Raw genomic sequence first — 12,496 nt, forward strand, 5'->3', positions numbered from 1 at the left:
TTAGATACAGGTACACCTTCATTGTGGCTGCTGGCAGGGCTGGCCCTATCTTTAGGCAGAGTGAGATCAGTTAACTCAGGTGGAAGATGCTGAAGGGAAGAGATTGGTGGTAACATATTGGAGGAGAGAGCTGTTTGTGCCATGCATGGCCCTGCCCTGCCCAGTTCCCCTTGCTGCGATTAAGCGTAGTGACAGATTGAAATAATTCAACTGCAGTCTGATCAGATTCTGTATATGAAATGAAAGGTGTACTATTTTGCCTTTTGCCTCAGGCAGGAAAATGTCTTGGGCCAGCCCCGGCTGCTAGATAGATCCTAGAATCACATTTGGCTTGGAAGGCTGCCTAGTAACTTTGATACCTATTGAAATACAGTCCGAAAGATGTGAAAGCCAGAAGATGAATTCAAACACATGTCAGATTGTCAAAACTAGGATCCTTTATTCATTTTAGTTAGGGTTGTCCTTAGAAGATCACTTGGACAAATATCCAAGCATGTTAAGCAAAGTGCTAGGAGTGTGGAGTAAAATTTGCTAATGCTAGAGTGTGCAATGTGTGGTCCTACAAATCAACTTTAGCTGCTGTGGCACAAGGTTTGCATTGTAACCTGCATTGTAGTGCTTGTGCACTAAGCAAGATAACAAAAACCATGTAAACTATGTCACAATGTGGAACAGAAAATGAAACATACATTTCCCCCTTGTTTTCTCTAGGGCTGGCACTCTAGCCTAGGGATAAGTGCCTTCCTGTGTCCCATAATATAACAATCCATTGGGATTTGAGCCAAAAAAAAAAAAACAACCACAAAAAAACCCACAGGCAACAGTACTTCATAGTATATCAGCACCCAGTGATCTAGTTCTGTGACCATCTCTGTTGTTTCAGGGGAAAGGGAAAATGTCTACAAACTTGAGAAGCAAATGTTGACATCAATAGCATCCATTTCAAAGACATCATACTATGAATATTCATCAGTTCTCATAATTGCATCCATTTAAAATTTGACTTTAAACAGCTTTCCCCCCCTCACAGAAAGTCCCTGAGAGATATTTTTTTTGCCTCTCCAATGGTTAAAAAAGCTTCTTCCAGTCAAGTCAGTGTGCGTTATAATTCTACAAAGTCTACAAGATCCAGTGCTAAATAAATACAGCCTAAGTGAAAACAAGGCAAGGCAATGCAAACACACAGATAAAGGCAGAAGACCCTTTTATTTCGCATAGACAAAATGCAAAGAGTGTCTCATTAAATTAATATAAAAAGAAAATAACTGCCAAAACCAAATTGCTTCCCCCTCCCTTCCCCACTTCACTGACTGACAGCACTCATCCTAATTAACAATAAAAGAAAAGGAAAAAATAACTGATCAAGGACCCATTTTCTAGTTTAAAAAAAATTGTGCAAAACATGACAAAGGGGTTTTGTTTTTGTCTTTCTCAAATAAATATTCCTTCTAAATTCACAAACAGGGTGGTTTTTTAAAAAATTGTTTTCGTTACTTGTGTGTGATGGAACTCCCAGTTTAAAATATTTTATTTAGTCCCCATGCACTTTGTAGAAAATCAGTAAAAACACAAAAGCTTGTGAATATCAGAAAAACTGGACAACCTTTTCTCAAAAAATTCAGGAGGTCCAGTCAGATGAAGCTCACACTCAGACAGAAAAAAAGCAGGAGAGTCTTTGCACTGTCTGTAGGTTGCATTTGTGTCCCAAATATTTTGGCAATCTTCTTCTTTAATTATAAATATTGGAATTCAATAAAAAAGGTAGCTTTGATTGGATTTCTTTTTAAATAACCGTTAAGTATTTACAGCCACTGTCCAGCCATGCTCTCTCTTTGTTATACCAGGGTGTAAGATTTTGCGTAGGGATTGTTTCCTTTCAAGTGGCTCCGGGAGTCCAGAAGGGATTCTTGGGAGCTGCTCATTTTAGCTGCTTGTCCTAGCTCAGCTCCTTCTCGCTGAGGTAATGTTGCTACGGCACCAGGTTGCCATGACTGTACTTCTCTTGTGGATGAAGTCTCCATAGGTATTGGCTCCAAGACTGTTGGGCGCTTCAAGGTCCGGCTTTTCTGAGGTTCCAGGCAGGTCTGTCCTAAACCCAGGTCTCTGCTAGTGCCTGGAACACCTCGGTTTAACAAAAAGTCCATTCTAAGATACGGCGGCAAATGCATGAGGTCACCTGTTCAGGGAAGGAGGGGAGGGGAAAAGAAAAAGAGAGTTTCTTAGTTACTCTCCTGTATACAGAAAGCTTATATCCAATGCAGAAATAAGTATTATTCCCCTATCTAGTCACCCACTGTAAAACATAGCCTACCTTGTTCACAGCATCAGTTTTTTAAGAGATTAACATCAATTTAAAGAACTATTGATCCATGAAATATGAGGACAACTTGAAGCTTATTTCAGTACAAAAATAATATGCACTGGGTGGAAAGCAGTCAACTTTCAGGCAACTTCTACCATTGTTGATGAGCAGGGCTTATCAGCATTTCCTGGTCAGAACTAAAGAACTATATGGTGCAGCGAGGTCCTGATCTGGTGCTGTTTTGTGGAAACCTTACCTGCTAGCTTTCTGCATGGTAAAAGCAGGAGATGTGACAGGAAAGATCATTAGTACCGCTCCAAGCTGTTACAATAACACCTCCATTCCTACCTGGTCGGGGGGGCATCTAAGCTCGTTTTCTTCTCTGGCTCGCTCCCACAAATACTGCAGCATCAAAACCTGGCCTGTTTGACTCCTGAACTGACATGCCAAACATCACCTTCATAGCAAACAGTTCACCGGTGCTCATGACACTTCCTGGTTTTGCTAAAGACTGCAAAAATGAGGGGAGGCCACAATATATGGCTCATCATGGGCTTGTTTGGTCAGGTGATAATATACCCTACAAGCTTGATCTGAATATAGGTAAGTTTCTTCCAGCTATAGAGTTTATCCATATTGAAAACAGTTTTAAAATAGATTAATCCTAGCAGTTCGCTAATGTATCAATGTGGATCCAATATGCTTGTGTCTCAAGAGTTGGCTGCCCAAACTGCATCCATGTATAACAGAAATAAGCCAGAGGTTTTTCCATACTGGAAAACTAGCATATTCCTAATAATAGCACAGTTAGTTCCATGAGCTACTTGCAAAGGAGAGACTTGGAGGCTGGTCTGTGCCATAAACAGAGTTCAGTTAGAAACTGTGTTGAGCTAAACACATGACACAAAGTTTCCCCCCTCCGGTCTAAACTTAATAATACAAAAAGCTGCCCAGTAATTAAAGATAAAGCAGATTCCTTAGTTGGCTTCATATAAGCAACAACTATGCTATTGTTACCAAAAAGACAAATAGTTCCTGTTCTCTTCCTGATTTACTGTCACAGAAAGAGAAAATCATTCAGAAGTTTTGACAGAATCTCTGTTTATTCCTGCAGGCTTTGCTTGGTGCCATATGCTTTTTTGCAGCTAAGTTTCCAACACAGATGTATGGTGCACTATTTTTAGAATAGTGTGCGCTTCTTGTCTTGGGAATAGATTAGCATACTTTAGCATTTACATAAGGCTACCCATTGGAAATAGAATAGTAAGGGCCTGAGGGTCTTACAATTGCCAATTTATATTTCTCTAATTCATTTCACCCTAAACTACTTTGGATGCATAAAAATTCATTTGAGCTAAAACAAAAACACAGGAAGCAGCACAGAACAATGGGACTCAGGAAGAAGAGCCAGAGGTGAGACCAACCTACTGAGGGTAGAATAAGCTTTTCCAGACCCTTCTTTTTCTTTAGCAAACTATGGAACAAAAAGACTTAGGGTCTATCAATATAAAAGACTTAAAGTGGTTTAATATCCTATCCAGCTTTCTCCAACCTATGACTCCCATGAGCACGAGCTACCATGGCAGATGGTCAGGGATGATGGGATTTCTAGTCCCAAACATGTGGAGAGCACCAGGTTGGGGAAAGTCAACATGCTGCCTCCAGGGAACTCTATGTGCTATAGTCCTGTGAGAAGAGCTAGGGAATCTTCTTAAAAAAGCATTAAAGTATAATTCTCAATATTCTTATTATGAAACTGTTATAAATCTAATATGTGTAATTTGCTTTTAGAATTTGCCTAGAGGGCATCTTCTTCTACAGCTGATTTTACGGCATAGCTATAGCAACATCCGAGGAAGTGCTCTGAGCTAGAGGGTTTTATGGTACAGTTGCTGTTTCAGACTGTGACACCTAGGGATGAACACATGCCTTTTTTTGTCCATTTCTGGCAGCTTCATTCATTTTGTTTCTCATTTGTTACTATCTTGTTCATTTTCTCTCATTCATTTCATTTCTACACTAATTGCAACAGAGACTAAGCCTGTTCTGAAGCCTATAGCTTTCAGGTTTTCCATCCAAGTGGCACACAGTGTGCTGGTAGTGTAACTACACTTCATGCAATATTAGATCTACCAAATTTCAGACAGATTGGACAAAGTCTTGGGATTTTATGAGTACCCCAAAAAAGGACTGTATCCTTTAACAAGCTTCCCATTGCTTTATGCTTCAGTACAGCTTTCATAGCTGTACTCAGCCAAATGCATGAGAGCACAAACTCTCTAGGTGGCACAGAGCTACACACACACACACACACACACACACACACACACACACACACACCATCCCTATGCATCCTGACACCATCTTTGCTCTTGACCTTTGCATATTTAGTGCAAAGGTCTGAAGTCACATTCTCAGCAGATTCAATTTAGATATTCAGCTGAATGCACAAAAGGTTGGGAGTGGAAAGAACCATGTATCTGGTGATGTTGGGTTGGCGTACACAGCCGCATGTCCCTCCACACAGTCTGCACACTCATGTGTTTGGTCCATGAACAGGGCTCAGGCCTTGTCACTTTCAGAGCACTTGAAACTTTCCCCTCCCTACAGAATATTATCTGGCTGTATCCATTTGCTAAGCAATGCAATACTTCTCAGCAGTTTCAGGAATCCTTCCGATGGGAGACAAACGGAGAAAATGAAAATAAACCATTTTGATTTGTTTTCCCCATTTGTTTCAATATTTTCAGTCGTTTCTCACAGAAATGAATGGGGATGCATTCATTTTAAACTCATTCTAGATATGAAAACACACTCTGACATTATTTCAGCCAGGGCCACTGAACCGAGTGTGTGCGTGCAGAAGATACGCATGTATCGGGCTTCATGCTAGCAGGGCCCTTAGCAAAAAAAAGTCATCTGGACATTTCTGAAGGCAGAGCACAAATCACAGAGGCAGCTCTAATGCTTCCGTGGTAGGCAGCTCCATTGCTAAGGATTACTATTGCTTAATCCGGGCTTCCTCAACCTTGACCCTCCAGATGTCAAGGCCTACAACTCCCATGATCCCTAGCTAGCAGGACCAGTGGTCAGGGATGATGGGAATTGTAGTCTCAAAAATATCTGGAGTGCCGAGGTTGAGGAAGCCTGGCTTTAATCACTATTGCTAAGCAATCAGAGGCAGGAAGGATGATCACCCCCACCTGGGACTCAGGAGGAGCCCTTCCCAGGTCAGCAGAGAAAGCAAGAGAAGCCAGATGAAGGAGGTATGTTTGGTATGTTTGCTTAAATGCTTTCCTCATGTCCACATTATTTCATTCACTCCCCAAGTGTGCTGCCCTACAGAATAAACCACAATTAGTTGGCTTTGGTATGTTTTACTTGGAAGTATTTCCCTTAAAATAATGTTTTCCTTTCTGCTGGGGCAAATGGTGATATTGCAGACCCCCATCCCACAGTTTTCCATGTTTCCCACAGAGCCGGCACTGGTCTACTTGTAATCACTGGGCTGTTATTTATGAATATGTAGTAACCATAAAACAAAACTATAAAATACAAAGCGAATCAAATACAATAATAAAACATTTACTTACTTACAGATGCAGCAAGTTAAAATTCCTCTAGCATGTACTTTAACATAAGTTCTTTTTTATAATCACAGTTGGCAAAATGTTTTGTGCTTAGAGATATATTGAATCTGTACTTAGTTGTTGTATATTTGTATCTTAATTTTCCTTCCCAGGAGCTCAAGGCCACGAACATTTGCCCCCTTCCCCTTTATATCTTCGCAACAGTCCTGTGAGGTGGGCAAGGCTTACACTTGGTAGTTCAGACGCCGCACATACTGCACTTTGAATATTTTTTGCTTGTTCTTATTTCAGGGTTGGCAAACTTTTGGTTTGTTTTAGTATTTTTGCTGTAAATATCAGGACTACAGAATGAGGCAATTTAAGCAAGGAGGCTGTTTTCTGGCGGCTTCTTCTTTACATGATCTATAAATAATGTTAATTAAGAACATAGGAGCTGCCTGCTGTGTCAGGCCAATGGTGCGTGTTGTCCCACATGCTGTTCTCACTGTGACCAACCAGATGACTATGAGAAGCCCCAACATAGCACCTGACTGCAATGGCACTCTCCCCTCCTATGGTTTCTAGGAACTGCTATTCAAAACCATACTGCCTCCAACTGAGAAGGCAGAGGATAGCTATCATGGCAGTAACCACTGATAGCTTTATCCTTCGTAATTTTGTCTATTCCTCTTTTAAAGCTATCCATGTAGGTGGCTCCTGCTGAAGTAGGTGCTGTGTGACATGCATTTGTACCTTGCTTTTCTACCGGAGCTCAAGGCTGTGCACATTATTGTCTTCTTCCCTCCTTTTCTAATTGCAACAGCCCTGCAAGATAGGGCAGGCCAAGTTAATACATGTATATAAGCAGAGGTTCTTGTCAATAAATTGCAGGGGAGGGGGAGACAGGGACGCGGTTGGCGCTGTGGTCTAAACCACAGAGCCTAGGGCTTACTGATCGGAAGGTTGGCGGTTCGAATCCCTGTGACGGGGTGAGCTCCCGTTGTTCGGTCCCAGCTCCTGCCAACCTAGCAGTTCGAAAGCACGTCAAAGTGCAAGTTAGATTCTGGTTCGCCAGAAGCGGCTTAGTCATGCTGGCCACATGACCCGGAAGCTGTACGCCGGCTCCCTCGGCCAATAAAGCGAGATGAGCGCCGCAACCCCAGAGTCAGCCATGACTGGACCTAACAGTCAGGGGTCCCTTTACCTTTTTAAGCAGAGGTTCTTGTCAATAAATTGCAGGGGAGTGGGAGGCAGGGCCGCCAATCCACGCACAGTGTACAAGGCCCAGGAAATCCTCTTGGCATCTCTGATCCCCCCTGATGTAGGCTGATAATCCCCAAGTCCTCTAGATTCAAAATTGCATTGAACAAGAGACCATCGCCACAACAGCTTCATTAATAAGACAGATTCTCATTTATAACAATGCATTGTCATTCTACTGCAGACACTTGCAGTATTAATGGTGGATGATGACGCTGTGGGATTCTATTGATTATGACAAACATGAGGGTATAAATTGTGCTTTGTGTGCTTTTTCAATTTACCATTTTAAATCCTAATGATTTTATGCGCAGCAAACGTTTTTCAAACAGTGTTTAGATTTGTTTTCACATCGGTTTCCTGGTAATTGCTTGCAAGCAATATGGCATTTGCTCAAACAGTAGCCATGCATGCAGTCTCATGCATGGCTGTAATAATGTGGCAACTGGTTTGTGCTGATGGTGCTGCAGCAGAATACTGTGTGGACCCATCATGGCTTAGCACAGTCTCCCCCAGGCACAATTCCATTATAAGAGGTGACTGCTATACTCAGGCTGGTAGGGCTGCACTCATGTGGCACTTTACATTTCTTTTGGTTTGTGCACAGGATAGCTTTGCCCTGGTGCTTACCTGAGGTCCTTTTGCTGCACCGTCTCTCTCTTTATTGCTGGTGTGTGTAGTTTTGCATGATGTTGTTTCTAGAAAAAGTGACTGTTGCTGGCTTGTTAGCACCAGCTGACCCCTCTGAAGAGGGGATGCAGCCCAATGGTAGAAGATTCATGTCCTTTCTATGCAGTAGACCCTAGGTTCCATCTCTGCCATCTCCAGCCAGGGCTGGGAGGGTTCCCTGCCTGAAATCCTGCAGACCTTTTGCCATTCGGCATGGACAATATGGAGAGATGGACTATTTATCTGATTTAATAGGAGGAAGCCTCTTGGATTCCTCTTGGATTCCTCCTGTGTGCCACTATGAAAACAACTAGTTCAGTTGATGTGCTGATGTACCTGTCATTGCACCAAGCTTCATGGAGCTTATAGACAGACTGAATAAAAAATAATACTGAAAGAGGGCTGTTCATCTTGCATTACATTTTTCCTTTTGTTAGGATAAGAGTTGGAGCAAAAAGTGTTTTTGAAGGGAAATAAATATTATAGGGCTCCATCTGGAGTTTTAAGATTAAGTCTGATCAACAGAACAGATCAAAACTTATGACAATCAATTTTTTATAAAGTGGAGATTTCACAGCCAGAAATATGGAAAATGTTCAATTTTCATAATCTAAAATATTACCAGTTTCTGCACAAGTAAGATTTGTTAGATCTTGCTAAAGGACAATGCAGCCAAATGATAACATTTCCAGGCAAAGCTTAAGTAATAAGATGCTTCACTGGCTTTGATACTCTAATTACCTCTTTTCAGTGATGTGTGTGCTTTATTAGGAATGAAAGCAAACCTTTCAACTCAAGAGCACTGAAAATGAGTGTGCTTAATAATTCATGAACTGAGGCTTAATTACTACAAAAGCTATTCAGAAATGACAGTTTTTCTAATATAACTTAAAATATTTGAGCTTTCCATTTGGATAAGAAAAGCATATGCAGCAATAAGCATCCGTCCGTCCAATCCACAATTTGTGGTATACATAGGCAATAACATCACCTTAAGTTAAGGACTGATTCCGGGACTAAGGTTGTGAGCAGTCAATGAATTGCTTCCTTGTCTAGAAAGTGCCATGAAAAATGGAAATGTTCCATTACATTTACATGGCATGAATCCAGCTAAGCGCCGTGTGCACAATGGATGCCACTTGCACACCTGTTTGGGGATGAACAGCTAGTGAAGGTACTTGCCCAGTGTTTGGTGGGACTGCACACACATTCCTGCATGCATCAACATTTGCACTGGGACCATGTAATTGGAAGTATTGTCATTCCCGGAGTAGGCGATTAAGCAACAGGCATTTGAAAACTAATAATTTCCTACTACAATTTAATTAACTGCATACCAAATAATGTACCAATCTCCTTGGGGGTGAAACTGTGTGCTGCTTAGCAAATGCATTTCCATAAGCCTGTGTTTGCCATGCCAACACAAATGTGTGGAGAGGCGGATTTGTAGGGAAGAACTGACCGGGCAGAAGGGGATGTTTACCTTTGGGAAGTATTAGCATCATGAGTGATAGTTCGGTCAGTCAGTAGAGCATGAGACTCTTAATCTCAGGGTCGTGGGTTTGAACCCCACATTGGGCAAAAGATTCCTGTGTTCCAGGGGGTTGGACTTAGCTGACCTTTCTGGACCCTTCAAATTCCATGATTCCATGCCTCATAACATTTAGTCTTGCCCATAGGAGATAAAAATAGCAGGCCTCTCTCTGACACAGGGTCGCTTGTTAGTTTGTTAAAGGAGGGTAATAGGATGTGTGTGGTCCCACATAAGGACTAGTCCACATCAACACTGGCCAACATCCCTGGCATCCCTCTTTGTGCTCAGGCTACCCAAGGATGTTACATCTTCCGTTGCATTGGTCCTCACCTGTTTATCTTTGGGGTTGAAAATGAATCTGTTTCTGGCTGGTTTCTCAGCAAGACCTATTGTTCCCAGCAGTTTCTATTCCCAAATTCTCTCTGCCTTCCTCACCAATGTGCCTGCCAGCCGTGCAGTTATACATTCAGCAATGATGTGATTGGGTCCCATATCACATAGCATGCACACCACACAAAGAACATTCAAGGTGGAATCCCAGATGGATGAAGATGCCGCCTCATGTGGAGCTGCTCTATACATGTGCATCTGGGTGCATTATACGATTCCTTCATATAGCCATGGAAAGGATGTCCAGCAGTGGGTGTGGCCAACACTTTTGTTGACAGCAATGGGGCAGGGCTACACACTATGACCCCACAACCTCTACATGGATTATTTCCATGAATAAGGTGAATCTTCTAATGTAAGAAGATTTTGCTTCAAAATCTCCAGCTGAACAAGTTTACTTTTCCCTCAGTAAGGAAGTACAAGTAAACATTACAGATTCTCCTTCACTTCCTCTTAGGCAACACTCTTCAAGGGACGTCAAAATTGGAGCTGCAGCTGAAACAATTGTTCTTTCACTACAAAAATAGTCCAAACCCAAGAAGCAGTCAGTAGGTGTCCAATTCTGCCAGTATCCACATCACCACAGTTCAGACAGGACTTTTAAAAGTTCTACATTAATGCAGCAGCAAAGTTGCAGGAACTTGTGAGCTGAATCTCGCTGTGTAAAATCAATACAAACTCTGCATTTGAATCTTGGAAACATTCTAAATAAATCATGAAAGAATGATAGAAGAGGCACCATATACTACAAGCTCTGTTCCCCTTCTTGGCTCGTCACACAAGCTGGTTCATATATTTTTAAGAGGACATGCCGAAACCGATCTTCCAGTCACTTGATAAAGGATAGAAAACATATTAAACTTATCACTCATGTACCCTACATTTTACTAGCTTGCTGATGACTGCATACACTGAATGGAAATTCTTTAATAATGCAAAATGTCAAAGGAAGCTCATTTACCACTAGAGTTCATTTGAGAACAGAGGAAACCATGTAGTGTGTTCCTGGAATAAGTTTGGGTTAAAAATTCAATAAGGGAAAGACACTGCACTAATACTTCATATATTGGGCACTGCAGCTTGACCTCAGTTCACCTTCCTAGCCCGCCAGTCAGCTCTGAAATAATCCTTAGCACTCCAGTCACCAAGCTGTAGAACAGTGTCCCACTCTGGCAGAGACTGGGCTGAATCTAGACGCATCAAAGAAGCGTTTCAGTTTAAAGCTTTGTAAATTTAAACAGGGAAATCAGGTAGAGAAAAAATGGACTCCACATCGCCATCTGGTGGCACAATGTTATATTGCACATACACTGCATATAAATCACCTTTTCTTTACCAATCTAGCTGAGTCCAGGGTTCCTCCTGGATACCATATGCAACCTTTTAGGGACTCTTACCAGCTATGTTAGGGTTGGTTCAGACTCTTTACATCACCATTATGCTCCATCCTTGTGGGCCAACTTAGACAGGTGATTAGGGCTGCCCACCTGGCCTCACTATGATGTCAGGTGACAACTTCTAAGGGGCCCCTTTGAAGTCTGTTTGAACAAGCATGGTTTAGATTCAAATCACACCTGCAACTGGACCTCCCCCCTGCTTTGCAGACAGTGTCCCCTCAATTGTACTGGGGAGTTCTTAATGGAGAACATGCAATGCAACAGATCCCAACAGGGTTGGGTGTCAATGCCAATCAGCAGTCAGCCTGCCCTGCTTGCAAAGGAACAGTTAGGAGCTCGCTTTAAGTTTCTAATTGTTCTTTTGGAGCTGTACCTTTACCTGCCTAACACATAAAATCACAGAATTGTAGAGGGTCATTTAGTCCAACTCCCTGCAATGGAGGAATCTTTTGCCTAACATGATCCTTAGATTAAGAGTCTCGTGCTCTACTGACTGAGCCATTAGAGCGATTACAACTTGGCAGAAATCCCACTGAGAACAAAGTCTGTAAGCACTTTATTGGCAATATTCTGGGATCTAGATCACTTTTCAGCCACAGTTACATATTACTCTTTGCACCGTTTTAACTAAAGTTAGTATATACAGCCAGACTGATTTTGCATCCCCTATCAGTTATGCTACAATGTCACCTCTTTAGTCATTGGTCGTTTATACCTGAATCATCCTGGCAAGGCTTGAGCATACACTCATGCAAACATAGCTTGTGGACACATGGAGGTAATTTACCATGGTGTTCACATCACCACCTGAAATGTTGTGCTCATCTATCCTATCTTGTTGAATAAGAATTAGGTAATACATCTACAGACGTGTGGTGCAAGGGTTGTCTGTATCTAAGCATAGTTAGGGTGGACTTTCTGGACACACACACACACACCAAACTACCAATACCCTTTAATGGGATAGGAATTGTCAGGTGCCACCTGCCCAATCTACATTGAAAAATACCTTCTAAACACTACCTGGAGTGGAATAGGATCTATTATGCTGCTTCAGCTATCAAGTAAATGGGCCCTAACTAGTCAGCCATTGTCAGAATGATCTGAATTGAAGATATTCAGAATCCAAGGCTTAGCATGGCTTGGCATAACTTCCTTGACTGACTGTATGTACAAAGTAGTTATAGTAACAGTCTCCTTAAGTTAAGTAGTGATCAGATTTCAATGGTGTTGACAGTATGTGTTGTATTAGTTTTGCTAATTAATCTACTGAGGCCAAAAGTCAATAATTTCTTCTTTATGCTGAGAGATTTCTAGCTACAAGGACCATGGACTAAAGAAATAAGGTGAAGGTGTATGGCAGAGCTTTCCAAAC

At 41.8% G+C, this 12,496-nt stretch overlaps 1 protein-coding gene across 1 annotated transcript in view; it reads right to left on the reverse strand.

Annotated features, from left to right (window-relative positions):
- Positions 1 to 414: 414 nt before the first annotated feature.
- Positions 415 to 12,496, reverse strand: part of DSCAM (DS cell adhesion molecule) — a 322,736-nt gene continuing 310,654 nt past the window's right edge. The window contains exon 33 of the mRNA XM_053386764.1: positions 415 to 2,176. Within this exon, the coding sequence (XP_053242739.1) occupies positions 1,836 to 2,176 (341 nt within the window). The 3' untranslated portion in view covers positions 415 to 1,835. The remainder of the gene's footprint in view (positions 2,177 to 12,496) is intronic.

This window comes from Podarcis raffonei, chromosome 4 (genome assembly GCF_027172205.1).
Source record: "Podarcis raffonei isolate rPodRaf1 chromosome 4, rPodRaf1.pri, whole genome shotgun sequence".
Classification (NCBI taxonomy): Eukaryota; Metazoa; Chordata; class Lepidosauria; order Squamata; family Lacertidae; genus Podarcis; species Podarcis raffonei.